The sequence below is a fragment of the Nyctereutes procyonoides genome, unplaced genomic scaffold (assembly GCF_905146905.1).
Source record: "Nyctereutes procyonoides isolate TBG_1078 unplaced genomic scaffold, NYPRO_anot_genome, whole genome shotgun sequence".
Classification (NCBI taxonomy): Eukaryota; Metazoa; Chordata; class Mammalia; order Carnivora; family Canidae; genus Nyctereutes; species Nyctereutes procyonoides.
In genome coordinates, this window is record NW_026575082.1 from 16,900,128 (window position 1) to 16,916,148 (window position 16,021).

Here is a 16,021-nt window from a genome sequence, read left to right on the forward strand (position 1 = left end):
CAGGTATGCATGCCAACTCCCAACAGCTTAGCCTCAAATTTCTCAGGCATAAAATAAGACCAACCCTTGGGGGTGTCTCATTAGCCCAATGAAAACTACCACCCATTTAGGGTTAGCAGCAACTCTGCCCTCCAAGCTACACCTGATTAGACCTGGACCAATTAGCTTGTGGCCTGAAGAATCAGAAGGGGCCTAAGAAATACGGGCAGTGTTACTAGTAGTTTTGATGAAGACATGGAGACACAGGGGCTGTGGACAGCCACATTTGTCAAGCACACCAGAAAGAGAACGCAATGCAGTTAGTTCTACCAAGGGAGAGACAGAGAGAGACAGCAGAGAATATGTGGCCCCGAAAAGAATGCAGAGTAATCTTAGCACAAGAAGACACGGGACCTCCTCCCGGCAGCAGCCATGGCCTTATAATCAGCTCCTTTTCTTCTGGTGTTAGTTTGAAATGTGATGTCTTGATCATGTGTCCTGTGAGGTTACGTAAACTCCAAACAGTTTGGCATGTGTTTTCATGACTTTCCATGTGAATCTTGTGTATAAAGAGTTGCTGTCATCCCAATCATTCTCCTAACCTTGGCCACCTGAGCAACAAGAGTCCTCACTCACCGCATCACATGAAGGCTGCCGTGTGAGGTCGGTTCTGATTCAGCTATACCCAGTGATCACCGGCATTGGTAGCTCATGCTACCCTCACTGGGTCACCTGCTCATGCACCCCACAATCACCCCATGGCCTTCCCCATGAGCACACACAGTTCCTACCACCTGGCTGCTGCTGTCCTGTACTTTTACAGACTCACTTGTTCTGCTGGTTCTTGCCTGTCCCCTAGACATGTGACCATCCATTTTTGCTTTGCCTTCTGACATCCTCTGAGCATCTATCTAATCTTTTTTTTTTAAGATTTTATTAATTTATTCATGAGAGACACAGAGAGAGAAAGAGAGAGAGAGACAGAGACACAGGCAGAGGGAGAAGCAGGCTCCATGCAGGGAGCCTGACGTGGCACTCGATCCTGGGTCTCCAGGATCAGGCCCTGGGCTGAAGGCGGCACTAAACCGCCGAGCCACCCAGGCTGCCCTCTATCTAATTTTTGACTCCTAACTTATCCTGACATGGGGCATGCTCCAGGAAGGCTCTGGACTGCATTCCAACCTCACCCCCAACTCAGATGAACATCCACAGTGCCAACCCCTCTCTTCAGGGCTGGCCCCAAGACAAAGGGCCTTGCCCATCCTGAACACCCGGCATTTCTGCTATTCCCCCAACTCCACCCCATTCCCCACTGCCGGCAATCTGTGATTCCTCAGCAGCTGCGCTCACAGGCCAGGGAGACACCCCCACCACACCAGGCACAGGATTCTGCGCCAAACGGGGAGCCGACAGATTTAGCCAACAACTAAAAATCCTATTCGGTGTGCCAGATTCGTATATCATAGAACTCGGAGTCCAGATTTCCAATAAGATCTGAGATTCAACTAGAATTTCTGTGAAATGGAGTTTTCTTATAGAGATAGGGATGGTAAGCTAGCTCGCGTAACACACATCATTTTATCATTCGTTTATCTAATCAGTGCATATCCCCAAGTCTAAAAAATACACTGGGGGCACCTGGGGTGGCTCAGTATGAAGAACATGCAACTCTTGATCTCAGGGTTATGAGTTCAGGCCCCACACTGGGTGTAGAGATTACTTAAATAAAATTTTTTTTTTTTTAATTTAAAAAATTACAGGGCACCTGGGCGGCTCAGTCAGTTGAATGCCCAGCTCTTGATCTCAGTTCAGGTCATGATCTCAGGGTCCTGGGATCGAGCACCATGTCAGGCTCTCTACTCTGCAAGGAGTCTGTTTGAGGATTCTCCTCCTCTCCTTTTGCCCCTTTCCCTGCTCGTGTGCTCTCTCTCAAAAAAATAATTTTTTAGAGATTGAAAATTTTTTAATGTTTAAAAAAACTTTTAAATTAAAAATACACTCAAGTTTTGCAGTCTCAGGACACCTGGGTGGCTCATTGGTAGAGCACCTGCCTTTAGCTCAGGGTATGGTCCCGGAGTCCCAGGATCGAGTCGCATTGGGCTCCCTGCACGGAGCCTGCTTCTCCCTCTGCCTGTGTCTCTGCTTCTCTCTCTCCGTGTCTGTCGTGAATAAATAAATAAAATCTTTAAAAAAAAAAAATTTGCAGTCTCTTAGAGTTCAAACACATAATACACCAAAAGCTAGTTCCTGAAACTCAATTTCTTGTCTGGCCAAAGATCAAGAGCTTCCCACAAGACCTCCTGATCCAAGGACTCCAGGGTGGTTGTCTTTATCATGTGCCGGAGAAGCAGGTGATGTTGATGAACAACCATCCTTCAACACTTCTGCGTGAGGTGGCTCACCGTAACTCCTATTCTAAGGAAAAGTCACAAGTCACCTCGATTCCTTGTCAGGCACAAAAGCAGAAATAGTGGCAGGCCAACTGCTGAGTCCTCCTCTCTCATCAGATACTCTGAACCAAACATGGCACAGTCACCCTCAAGTGTCAATTCAAAGCCAGTCTTCATCACAAAGACTGAACATAAATACCTCTGCCACATATCTCAATATTAAAATTATCTTCTGTTTTATCAGACCACAGGTGTCAAGGAGTTAAGATAATAAAGAAATGATGCAGTTATGTACGAACAGGAATAAACTGATCTGGTCAGATCATGTATACGTGGAAATCATGCCAGTCTCAGCACCTATGACCAAAAACCAGTTCTGACACCATTTGTACTCACTGGTATCATATGCAAAGACAGGGTGAGCCCCTGCAGAGTCATGCAAGTTCTGGAGAATCAGATCACTCTGGAAGCAAAGGAAGCAGGTCCAAAACCAAGGGAAACAGTGGAGAGTCTTGCTACCCAAAGTGTAGTCCAGGGACCAGCAGATGACCATGACCTGTGAGCTAGTTAGATATGCAGAGTCTTGGGCCCACTCAGTCCAACTGCATCATTATCTGTATCATCTAACAAATCCCAAGGTGATTTGCATGCAAATTAAAGTGTGAGAAATGCTATCTAAACGAGGGTACCCAGGAACAGGTAAGGGACTCTGAGCAAGAGGTCCAAGACACCAGCACCAAGCAGGTACTGTTATTTGGAAAAGTGGTATGACTTCAGAGCGAACTCATCCCTGGTCCAAATCCAAGGCCAGTCACTGGAGTCTCACCAGAGATTTTTTTTTTTTTTTTAAGATTTTATTTATTTATTTGAGAGAGAGAGAGAGAGAGCAGGAGCAGGGAGAGAGAGAGAAGGTGACTCCCTGCTGAGCAGGGAGCCCAACATGGGGCTCAATCCCAGGATCATGACCTGAGTTGAAGGCAGATGTTTAACCAACTGAGCCACCCAAGGTGCCCCCAGAAATGTTAATTATACTTCACAGGGGACGTTAAGTGTAAGCATCTAACACACGGTAAACTTGGGATAAACACTGGTTCCCTCTCCATTCAGAAGCAGACACCAGCCTGGCATGGCTGTCTAGATCCAGTAATGCAGAGAGATGAACTACGAATATCTGGGAGACAAAAGAAGTCCAAACCAAGGGAACACAAATTTCTGTAACCAGAAGACATTGCATCATTCTCACACTATCTTTTCCAGCCAAAAGGGGAACTCAAGATCAATGAACATGAACACATTAGGGCACCAGGGAAATTTCACTGCTAAATTTCTTTAGATGTCCATCCAACATTCCAGACCAGCTCAGTCCAACAGAAAAAGAATGAAAGCCACATATATAGTTTTAAGTTTTCTAAGTCACACTTAAAAAGGGGGGGGGGGGATAAAATTTTAATTTAGTAATATATTTTATTCAACTAAAATAGCCTCATTTCAACACATAATCAACATGAAAAAGTATTAGTGAAATATTTTACATTCTTTTTTTTTATCCTTTGGTGTTAAGTTTTCAAAACCTGGTATATAGTCTATGCTTACAGCTTATCCCAGATATGACTAGCCACACTGCAAGCACTTAGCAGCAGTATGAGGCTAGCACCCACTATACTGACAGAGAAGTTTTAGACATGAAAATATTACCCATCGATTCCTTCTACACTCAATCTTCTATCACCACCAAATCCCACGGTGCAAGATAATGAATATCTGGTCGCTGTCAAGCAATGTGGAAAGCAAAGTGCCATGGGAAAAAGGGATGGAACAGAGGTGGGGGCTAACCTGCCATATTTTCAAAATCAGGTTTTGTTTCTTTGTAACTCTGGTTAACATAAATTACATCAACTAGACTATAACCATCAGTGACTAGGGTGGATTTTTCTGGAAACAAAGACAGTTGAAGTAGGAGACCTTACTGACAAAATTTACCCAACATGTTCCAACTACAAATAAACGTACAGCCCGGTGAGAACAAGGACACTACCTTCATGCCTCTATTCCCCCACTTTAAACCGGATATAGGGCAGCTATCACTGAAGACCTCACCAGACAACGCAGGAGACACTGTGTCTTTTCATGGGTCAAAACAAAGTTACTTAAAAACTAGGTAAAAGGCAGGACAGAAGAAACAACACCCTCCAAGCTGAAAAAAGAATGTCAGAGCAAGGGCCCTTCCCCTAATCCAGGGAAGCTGAGGAACACAGAATACCTAAGATTTGAGGAAGGACTTACCGTGTACCAGGCACTCTGCTAAGCACTTTATATGCACTTAATCTTCATTAACAACCCTCAAGAAAAGTATGGCCTAAAAACTTAAGGAACTCGCTCAAGGTCCCACAGTGGTAGGATGCAGCTTGAGGTCATCAAGGGCTCGGCAGACAGGTGTAGGGCACTGAGAGCCAGGCAAAGGCCACTGAAGATCTCCGTGGCTGAGCCCCCAGATTTAACTAGAACACGAGACATGATCACTTCTCAAACTAAAGACCTCAAACTACCTCTTCCACTCTTGCTATGTTAAATCAGCAAAACTGCTAAAGACCAGCTTACCAATGAGTACCTGTGTGGTTCGCATGATGTAAGGACTGTAACTTCTGAGCTGGCTCATACACCACCCAACACATAATAAGTGCTGGAAGGCAGAGAGACAGTAATGACGCAAGCTATCTTAGACTGGGAGTCCAGGGTGCTGAGTTCTAGTTCCACCTACTGACCCTTCCCCTCTGCCCAATTTGGGTTCACTCCAGAAAAGGAGGAGGTAAGTGTAAATATTTGAACTATTTCCAGCTCGGGGATCTTTAAAAACAAAAACAAATGCAAAAACAAACCAACCAAAAAAAAAAACCCAGAGGGCTTTGAATTTTCTGACTTGGTACGTTTTTCAACCATCTAATTACGATTCAGATCCCTAGAAAGAATCTGCTTCTCATGGAGGCAAACTATCAAAATCAATACCCATAATGAGACCAATGAGTCAGCCTTTGGTAAGCAAGAGTTTTGTGTCCCAAAAAGAAAAGGCTAGGTTGAGAAAACATTCAAGAACTACACCTTGATTTTATCTTCAGGCCTCTCTATGTCCTGCAAGATGCCTGGAATCTCTAATTACGTAAAGTTGTACTGAGACCTCACTGAAAACATTACCAAAAAACCTGCATTTCCTGTCCCTAACGACCATCGACCAAGGGCTACTTAGGAGGGACGACAGAACAGCTAAAAAGGCCACTGTGAGTCTGTCTAAAAATTACTTATTTCAGTCTCCAGATTTAGATCAAGTAGGATTTGCTCTCGCCCTCTCATTCTAAAAGAGGAAAAATTCAGAACTTCCTGTCTGCAGATGATTCAAGGAATTCTTTAACTGTGTTTATTATTGAACAAAAGATTCTTCTCGGCACTACTTTGAGTTTATCCTTTTCAAAGAACAAATAACAACAAAAACCTCTCTGTTCCTTCTCCCTTCCAATTTGTATCTTCACCCTATAGTGCCCAGTAAAACTGTACTCTTTTCAACCACTATTTCTTGCACCATCTCTGATGTACATACTGTCCTCTCTCCATGATGAGTGAGGTCAATGGAGAAAACAGAGCTAATTACAAGGGAACCTCAACTGTGTCCCAAACTTCTCCATTTCATGTTCTCACCTCAGTCATCATCAACCACAATCTCTAATGTGAACCTTATCAGTGTCTGTCTAGCACCTACCCATGCCCTCTCTCAGGCTCCACCTCCTAGCCTCCATACCCTTAAACACCTTCTATGGTTTCCTCATCCCCACCAATTCTGGTCCCCAAAGCAGAACAGCCTAGTGGTGAGGAACAGGCTTCAAATTCTGCCTCTAGTCTCCTTTGAGATGGCAGGCCTTGGCCAAGGTCTTCATCTGTTTCCCACCTACACCACGGGAAGGAATAAAGGCACCCAGCTCCTCTCACTGTTTCCGTATCACATGAGACAACAAGCGCAAAGGCCCACCAGACGGGCTGCAGTGTCTGCAGAAGTCAGCTACTGTGATTACTTTCTGCCTCTCTGGAAATGCCTTACCCTCCAATTTTCCAAAGCATGCATCATTAAGTAAGTTCCTCAGCTCCTCCTTCTTTCAGGCTTTGACTATACAAAGCCTCCTTATCTTATGGAACCTCAAACTCAACCTTTTCTACACCTTTCTTCTCTATCATCTCTGTTCTAGGCCAATTCATCCCAGTCCAGACCAGCCCAAAGAGATCCTGGTGAGGAAGGGCATCTCTATGGGCAACTCAACCCAACTTGAACTCACTGTATCAAGCCCCTTCACATCCACCCTCCAAATCTATCCTGCCTGCTGAACACAGCAGCTCACAGGCAAAAGCCACCAGTAGCAAGGAGCCTCAAGGAGCAAACCTGGTGCCATCCTCTGCTCCTCCCTCTCCACCAGGGCCCGCCTTCTCATCGGGTACACACAGCTGCCCCCTCTACTGCCCCATCCCACTGTTATCGCCTCGGGTCAGGTTCTCCTCTCTCCTGGATCTGCTGTGGTGGTACCCTCATTTGACCTCCCTGCCTCCAGCCTAGAGAGTCTCCATTCCAGCCTCGGACACTGCCTGGAGACCAGCTTTCTGCTAATACCGCCCACATGAGGAAGTTCCCACTCGGAATGCACCGTCAGAACGACCTTCAGAAGTCTGGCCCCTGCCTGCCTCCAAATGTCATCTCCTACTCAACCACTTTCCACCCCACCCTCCCGCCCCCGCTCACACCACCAGGCTTGCTCAGTGCCTTTCCATAAACTGCTCCATCCGACTCTTGTACTCCTTCCCTAGTCTTTGCCTGATATACCTACTCTTGTCTTTCCCAGTTCAGCACAGAAGCCACCTCTTCAGGGGCTCCTCCCTCTTGACACTGGACATTAGGTGGCCCATTCACATTCCTATCATAGCATACCTAGGCTACTTCCTGCTAGAGTTTTCTCTCTGGGTTCTTTTACCCCTCATACTCCTGGCGCCTAGCACAATGTCTGGCGCACAGTAAACATTCAGTTCGTCTAAAAGGGATAAAATAATCCCCAAATTAAGATCAGTCCCACTTCTAGGGCTCTCCTCTGTCCACAGCACCATAACCTTGGGTCTGTTTGTTCTTACCATTCCTGAATGCTATTTTATCCTCTAAAAAATGTTGGAAATTAAAAAAAAAAAAAAAAAAGAGGGTAGCCCGGATGGCTCAGAGGTTTAGCGCTGCCTTCAGCCCAGGGCATGATCTTAGAGACCTGGGATTGAGACCCACATCAGGCTCCTTGCATGAAGCCTCTCTCTCTCTCTCATGAATAAATAAAATCTTTAAAAAAAAAAAAAAGGAAGTTAAAAAAAGAAAAAAAAAATCACGCTTCCCAAATCTCCCCAATTCACTGCCTAGATTTTGCTTAAATATTTCCACTTCCTTAAAAGGATATAACCTGAACAGTAACTTCAAATAATAAAGCGACCCCGTATTTTGGCAGTCAATAACTCAGACAAATTAGAATCAATAATACGTTGTTTATGCAATTCAGATTTCAACAAAGATCTTCGGTACCACTTTCCAAAACTGTGATTCTGTTATTGTTTGGCGTGGTATTGAACCTGAAGACAAATGTAAAAATTAAACTGCCAAATGTTTCTGAAGAGATTAAAAATAATTGCTGTAGGAAATAAAGGATATTTTACCACTGGCAGTTTTTTGTTTCCACTTTTGGCTAATTCCGATTAGTTCTGGGTTATAAAGCATGTCATCCCGTTAGTGAGTGGTCTATTATCATAATCATCTCTCGTGTGTCTTCAGATAAGGCTCCCTGCAATCTCGTACTGGGGAAGTCTTCACTGCAGCTGACAAGGCCAGAGCTCTCTCATGAGCTGCGAAGAGCTCAATGTGTCTTCATTCAGACTTCTAATTCTTGCATACTTACCATTGGACCCAGCCATGTCCCTACCTCGAAATATTTAGGGAAGAGACATAAAAACTTCCGTTCAGACAAAAGTCTATATGCAAATGTTTACAGCAGCTTTATTCTAACGCAACCCAAACCTGGAAACAACCCACAGATCCTGGGGAGCGGATAAACAAACTGTGGTACGTCCATATAGCGGTCTACAACTTGACAATGGAAAAGCAGCACGTACAAATAGACACGACATCATGGATGAGTCTCAAATACTCTGCTAAGTGAAAGAAGCTGGTTGTATGGCATTCTGGAGAAGACCAAATATGGGGCCAGAACAGATCGGTGGTTGCCAGGGGTTGGGGTGGGAAGTATCTGACGACCGATGTACGGCAGGAAGTCGTGGGGGTGATGGAACCATTCCCCCGCGGACCGTGGTGGTGGATACACACGGCATTACGCTTGTGTCCAAACCCATAAAACTATATACCACAGAGGAAATTTTACCGTATGTCCGTTTTAAAGTTTAAAAAGTTAATTATTTAACCACGACTTGGTTAAAGATCATCCCTCGAAGAGAATGAACACACAGGTGTAGGTTTCCTTAATGTTTACCGTGGATGTGGTTACTGTACTGATTAGGAAGGGATGTTGGGGGACTGAGGAGGGAGCCACCCCAAATCTTTTCCATATACTTTCGGTTTCCCTCGCACTGGCCACTGTCCTGCAGTCCCACATCAGGGCGACCTCTTCTCCAGCCGTGGACAGCTAGATGGAGCTCAACAAGGACAGGAGGAAGGTTACTCAAACCCAACAGAAGACAGACCCAAGAAAACATTTCAAAGGAAGAGCTGAAGGGGCAGGGGAACGACAATTCTCTACCTCATCCTCTTCAAAGGTACAGGCAGGAAATACCATCAACAGGTTGGCTGCCTCCCTCCTAAAACCTTCTTTACAGAGGTCAAGGTGGGTGGGGCAGGGAATCTCTTTAGGAGAAAAGAGGTGGGGGGGGTGGGGGGGGAAACAAGCCTCCCCTCCAGGACCAGGCAGGAGGCCCAAGAGTCCTAAAAGTCCAGGCTCTAAGGTTTTTCAACACGGGAAAAAATAGTTCTAAGTAAGCAAGGGATGAAAACAAAGGTTCAACACCCAATGACACTCTTTCCAGAGTATCCTCCTCAGCCAAACCCACACATTCCTCCTGCAGAGGGGATGGCGGATCTGTCATTCCTGGAGACAGCCGCAGGCGCTCTCTGGCTGGCTCCAGGTGTGGCGAGTCTGCATGGCGACGGTGACAGCAAGGGCACAGGCCCGGCCCCTAGTGTGGGTGCCACCCAGTTTCTCTCCTGGCTCTTCCAGGAAGCAGAATGCTGTTGCTCATTCTCCACACTCACTTCCCATTCCCAAGCCCAGAAAACTGTCGGTTTGTCTCCCCCGCCCAGAGACCTGGGCCTGCTACATTGTTATACCTCAGCAGGAGATCGCCACCTGAGACAAACCTCGGTCCACAGATGAGCTCCTTGATTGCAGCCCTGGAGAACCAGCTCTCCAAGCTTAAACAGCACTTGCAGCTGGAAAGACTGGCCGAAATGCAAAACAAATGCGATTTTCCAGGAGCCTTGAGGGGGGCGGGGGGGGGGGGGGTAACAAAGCTAAAAACCACAGAGAGAGCAAACCAGAACATTCTGTGACATGCAATGCCTTACAAAGAGGGCTCTTGAAACATGCTACCAAGAAACATTCATTGCAAGGGGTTAGCTGTCAGAGTTAAAAATCACTGACTTTCTAAAGACAGGAGTGAAGGACTAAATTATAAAACAGCTTATTGTATTAAGCTAATTAAGGTTTATCATATTAGCCATCTGAGTTTTAGTTGGCACCAGAAAAGCAGGAGCAGCATATCATGCAACGTGGATTGCGATCTGCTATGCAAGCAGATTTCTACCACACTCAGGCACAGAACCTCTGGCAGTCGAAAATGATGTAGAATTGAAAACCAATTTTAGCACAGTGATTTGTAAAGAATTTTGTTCCATCGTGTGAGCTATTTACTGGTATATCGGGCCGAGATTACATTTATCTTTATTAAATACTACACAAAGTATTCTGAGCTAACCATGCACTCGTTTCCCTTTTGCCAGTTTTATCACACACTGGATGCTCTGCAATCCCATGAAGAAAAAAAAAATCCGTAACAATAAAAACCCTTGCATACTTGACACCCTTCACTGCAGACACTCTGCCCACCAACTGCCAGCACACAACTTAACATATTCTAAGATCCTCGGCATCTCTGAAAAGGCTCTACTCTGCGCACATCAGAAGAGGAACAACATACCCTCTTCAAAGTAGGGGACAAATGTATTTTCAATCCTGTCCTCTATGGGCTCCTCTTGACTGTCCTTCTACCAAACCAGGACAACAGAACTAGTTCTCTCTGTTGTTGAGATCCTACTGGATAGGATTCTGGAGCTGCTGGCTTCCTGTTTGGGGAAGTTGCAGCTCTTTTCACGAGGAACCCCAAGGCAAAATGTTCAGTGTTCCCCCTTGTAAGCGCTCACAGCCTTTGTTCTTCACTTTGTTAGACTCATTACTGCTTTCTTCTCTCTGCTCCTCGAAAACCTCTGGCTTTGGGGGTACACAGAAAACGCCAGCTCGAATCTAACTGCAAGCTCTCAAGGCATCAGACATTTTCCACCATCTCCTGCTACAAAGCTCTGAGTTAACAGGCATCTTTTCACAGATGAAGCCAGACTAGCCGGTTTCCTCCTGGTACTGCATTAGCATTCCACATTAAAATGTATGCCACAAATAATCCAATGGCAAACTCACCGTCAACAGCCCCCAAAATCAATAAAAGCCATTCCACCACTTGACTCGGAGTGAAAAACCTTTCAGGTTAACACAGAGCGCAAGGTAAAAAGGAAGGTGATGAATGAACAAAAGGCAGATCTACCTTCAGACGCCTCAAATCCTAAAAAAAAAAAAAAAAAAGGAGGCTAGGCTGCCTCGATTTGGCCAAGTCCTTCCTTTTTTTTTTTCTTTTTTTTTTTTTTTTTGTCATCATCGGGATAATGCTACATGTGTGCTGCCTCAGTCTTATGCAAAACAAGTGCATTCTCCACAAGGCCCTGGTGCCTACTATTCTCTAAACTTGCCTCTTTCCAGGCCTGCCTCTTCTAAAGGACCAGCCACATGCGAGTTAATGGAGTCATTCTGATTTTTGTCTTGATAGCAACACCATCATAAAGTCACTCTAATCCCATTAAATGTGGATAACATTAAGAGTATTTTCTTCTCCACTCTGAACCCAAAAATCATCTCCAGGGTACCAAGCCACTACTGTCTGCCTGTCTCTGCATGGATCTTCAAATAAACACTTAAATTCATGCTCAAAATATCATCTCTCACCTTGTGAACCTTGACCTTTTGGAAAGACTTTGGCCCAATGTTCAGTTACTGTCACACGGTTGCATTCTCTGCAAATATGAAAGGGTTAAAAGCAGCCCCAGTCAACAGGCCTACAAGGAAAAAAAAGACAGCATGTATGCCTTACAGCATCACTGGAACGCATTTATGCTCATTTCCTAGAACAATATTGTTACCTTTTGGCCTTCATAATAGTCAGAAGTATCCCCAACACCCTTTAGTAGCTTCTAAAAGGAAAAGCACAAAACAGAACATCCCCTGCAAGAGAAAAAAAAATAAAAAAAAAAAGCATGCAAAGTAGCATTCTCCAGCAACAAACAAACTACCATCACAAACCCATCAGTTCATTTTGGTTTTGTTTTGTTAAAAACACAGAGAAAGAGAGAGAGAGAGAGACAGAGAGAGAGACTGCATAAACCAAGTGTCCCCACCCTAGCAAGGCACATTTTTTCTTTAATAAGGGTCATAAATCTCAGCTCCTTGTCCATCCCTTAAGCAAAAGAAAAAGGCAGGAAAAGCCCAAGTAATCTCAGACCTTGCAAACCTGCACATTTTTTTCCATCTTCTCTACACAGAATCTTTTAAGGGCTCCATTAGTCACGTACCAGTGCTGTGTGGTGTCTAAGTGTGCATTCACATACTGTGTTGGGATGGTACCTTCCTGCAAGCTCCTCTGCTTTTGGCTGCCATGAAGGGAGGAAGCTGCTATCCCACTGTAGTAGCTCAGTGACTGCATTGTGTTCAGGAGCTGATCTGCCTCAAACCAGTTTCAGCCGGTTCTGGTCACCCTACATAAAAAAGCTATGGCAACCCTCGCTGAGTTGCCAACAAGTCCCTGAAAATCATCAGCACGGAGGGGATCTCGCTGGGGGTTGCTTTTTCCCTTTTAGGTCTTCGTGAGGAGGGGCAGGTCATCTCATCGTGTGTCCCCCCCCCACGCACACACACCCTCCCCCTGCGCACAAGCACACAGCCCTGGAAAGGCTCACCTCACCAGCACCCCAGAGCCCCTGAGGGCCCATCCCCCCGGCCCCTCCACCCCAAAAGCCCACCGCAGACACTGTTTCCCCCTCCTTCTCCTTCCCCCACTTACCTCCCACAACCTGGCTCCCATCTTTGTGTACGTGTGTGTCAGTGTGTGTTCTCTGTGTTGGTGGCTGACAAAGAGCCCCCAAGAAAGCAAGCTTATGTGTGTCTCCTCACACTGGATGCGTCGGCTGCGGGAGCGGCCTCGGCCTCCTCGCAGAGTGGTGCTGGCTTGTTGACCAGGCTCCTCTCTGCCTGTCACCCCCACCCCACCCAGCCCCCTCCTCCCGTCCCTCTCTCTCTCCCAGCCCTGTCACCACCACCACCACCACCACCACCACCACCACCGGCGGCAGCAGCAGCCCCCCCAAGTCTCCTCCTCCTCCTCCTCCAACCTTCTCTTCTTTCAAGCACCTGGGGGTGGGGGGGGAGGTGGAAGAGGAGGGGGGAGTCCAAATGCCTTCACCTCGGGGTAGTGAGGGCGGGTGCCTGGAGGTGGGGGCGACACGAGGAGGGCCCCCCCCGCCCCAGCCCATGCACCCGCGCGAGTCCAGGGGCAGGAGGCAGAGGGCCTCGCAGGGCTGCAAGGAGCCCTGGGGGCAGAGCGGGCGCCCACGTGGCCCCCTCGGGGCAGCTGCGGGGCCTAGCGAGCCCGCTCGACCTCGGGGCCCCCGCGGAGGCCGGCGGGGCGCGAGGCCGGGGCGCCCACGGCCAGGGCGCGCCAGGCCCGGGCGGCCAGGCCGAGGGGCCCGCGGGGCCGCGCTCGAGGCCCCGGCGCCGCCGCCCCCGCCGCCCCCGCGCCCGCGCCCGCGCTCGCCCGCCGCCCCCGCGCCCCCCGGCCCGCGGGCGCGCACCCACCCCCTGCCCGGGGTCGGCCCGGCGGCGGTCAAGCCCGGGCGCCTGGGCCGCGGCGCGGACGACCTCCGGAGAGCGCGGCGCCGCCGGCGGCTGCTGCTGCGGCTGCGGCTGCTGCTGTCGTCGTCGCGGCGGCGGCGGCGGCGGCGGCGGCGGCGGCTCCCATGCTACGGGCGTGTCCGCGGCATCCCCGCCGCCGGGGGCTGCGTGTGCGTGTGCGGAGCCGCGGCCCCGGGCCGCCCCGCCGCCGCCGCCGCCCCGCCGCCCCGCCGCCGCCCCGCCGCGCGCCCGGGCCCCGCGCCTCCCCGGCCGGCCGGGCGGGCGGCGCGCTCTAGGCCGCGGGGCGGCGGGCAGCCTCGCCGGGGCCTACGGGGCGCTGCGGGCCGGCGGCGGCGGCGGCGGCGGCGGCGGCGGCCCGAGCGGCAGCGAACAAAAGGGAGCGCGGCGGAGGGGGAGGGGGCGGCCGGGGGGAGGCCGGCGGGGGGAGGGAGGGCGCGGGGCCCGGGCGGCGAGAGCGCGAGGCCCCGGAGCGCTGGGGCCGCGGGGGGCGCGGAGGCTGCTTGTGGGCTCGCTTTGTTTTTCTTCTTTCTTTCTTTTTTCTTTTTCTTTCTTTCTTTCTCTCTTTTTTTTTTTTTTTCAAACGACATTTCGGGCTCTCACCCAGCCCTTTGCCGTGGCCCCAAGCCGCAACTTACTCGAGTGGAAGGATGCAAGGCCTCGCCAAAGGTGGTCGAGAGAGCCCGCGAGCCTCTGCCCGGGATCTTGAAGCCAAGGTGCTGTTTTGTGGTCCCCGTAATGGTGGCAGGCCAGTGAGCAGAGAGCACGCTACCTTCATTTCACATTAAATCTGAACTCCTCCCTGGAGGTGGAATGGAAGCAGGGGCTTCTCCCTCTGTGTACTTGCGCTTTGGAGCCCTTTTCGCCTTAAACTGGAGCCGCAAAAGAATGGAAGACACCCCCTGGGGTGGGGTGGGGGGGAGCCCTGGTTGGTGTAAAAGACACACGTTTTGCTTTCAGAGAAAAAAGCCACTGGGGCCAGATTGGAACATGGCATGTTCAGTTCTTGTGGGGCTGTGTGGGTTTTGTTGGGGGGTTTTTTTGTTTTGTTTTTTTTGGGGGTTTTTTTGCTTTTTTTTTTTTTTTTTTCTCCTAATGGAATGATACTGAGTAAATAAGATGTACTAGCCAGGCCTTTAAATTCAAGAAGGGAGACGGTGTACAAATCTAGCAAGCACATGTTGTACATACAGCAGGTGGTCATAGCCTACAGAAAGCAGAAAGATACATCTGCACACCCCGCACAGAGGTGTGCAAAACCGTTTCACACGTCCAAGGAGGAGACAGTGCATTCCCAGCACATCAGGTGTGCTCCTTACCCGGGCCCTGTGTCCCAGGTCCTGCCTCTTTCACAGACGTGCACTCAGCTGAAAGGTATTTTAAAAGGAGAAAGAAACCCCACGTCAAGCTGATCGTGCTTGCCCTGGAACTAGGACAAAATGGAAGGATCTGAAAAAAAAAAAAAAATGTCACCAGAAGCTCTTAAAAAGGCTCACTTGTGTGTGAATGGACGGCCTCTAGAGATAACGAATATTACCCGAATAGCACGGAAGACTCCCTGTATGGGAAGCTGTGGCTGTGTATTATGTTTTAAACTAGATTAATTGGTTAATATTTGCAAAGTATGCTGGAAAGTTGTTGTTTCTGTTTTTGTTTTGGAATCTCAGTATGCCTCTCCCTTTGCACGAACTTCCATTGAGGGAGCCATTGTTCTCTATTATGGGGACACTGTGATGTAAATTGAAAGTAGCATTTTTGCTATTTAAGACTTTTCATGTAAATGAACCGAATGATTGCCTCGCGGAAGAGTGGTTGGGTCTTTCATTTCAAACAGCAAATTGTTTGGAGTTGCACGTAAATTGGCACACATATTTACACGTGTTTAGAAAGACCTTTGTAATCTGCAAATTTTGTCAGCCGGGTCATCACGTTTATCAGTGTTACAAGATGATGAAATTGAAACTCTCATCTTCTTTTAGCCTGAAAACGGTGCCAGAGCTCCGTGGGTTGAGTTTCAACTTTACCTGGGCTTGATTTCATTTGAAAGGAGGCCTTTTTTTTTTTTTTTTTTTGCTTCTCCCAAAGGTGGGCCTCTATTAGGCATGCAAGTAAAAACACTCCATGCATTGAAAAGCACACAAGGACCTACTTATCTGAAACCTTGATACACTGTACATATTCCAACATACGAAATTTCATAATGCACATATCCTAGTAAATCCTAGGCTCCCTAGATTTGGGATCTTTGTTTACTTAACATACTCCCTTGCCCCTCCCCCATTCCTTCTCCTAAGAGTCAAAAAGCACAGCACAGCAGTGTTCGAATGGTCACAAGAACTGTATTGCCAAAACTGAAGT

General features: G+C 48.2%; 1 protein-coding gene across 14 annotated transcripts in view; it reads right to left on the minus strand.

The window, feature by feature from the left end:
* The window catches only part of LOC129514481 (zinc finger protein 532), a 107,536-nt gene extending 93,144 nt beyond the window's left edge, over positions 1–14,392 (minus strand). For 2 of the 14 annotated variants that reach the window (XM_055333068.1, XM_055333069.1), the window contains exons 1-3: positions 11,902–12,731; positions 11,708–11,775; positions 11,253–11,270 (exon numbers count right to left, since the gene is read on the minus strand). In XM_055333068.1, coding sequence (XP_055189043.1) covers positions 11,253–11,270; positions 11,708–11,775; positions 11,902–11,915 — 100 coding nt within the window. In that variant the 5' untranslated portion in view covers positions 11,916–12,731. Of the gene's footprint in view, positions 1–11,128; positions 11,209–11,252; positions 11,271–11,707; positions 11,818–11,901; positions 12,733–13,609; positions 13,825–14,301 lie in introns of those variants that run through there. The other 12 variants (XM_055333057.1, XM_055333058.1, XM_055333056.1 and 9 more) reach the window with 12 other exon arrangements.
* Between the last annotated feature and the right edge of the window lie 1,629 nt (positions 14,393–16,021).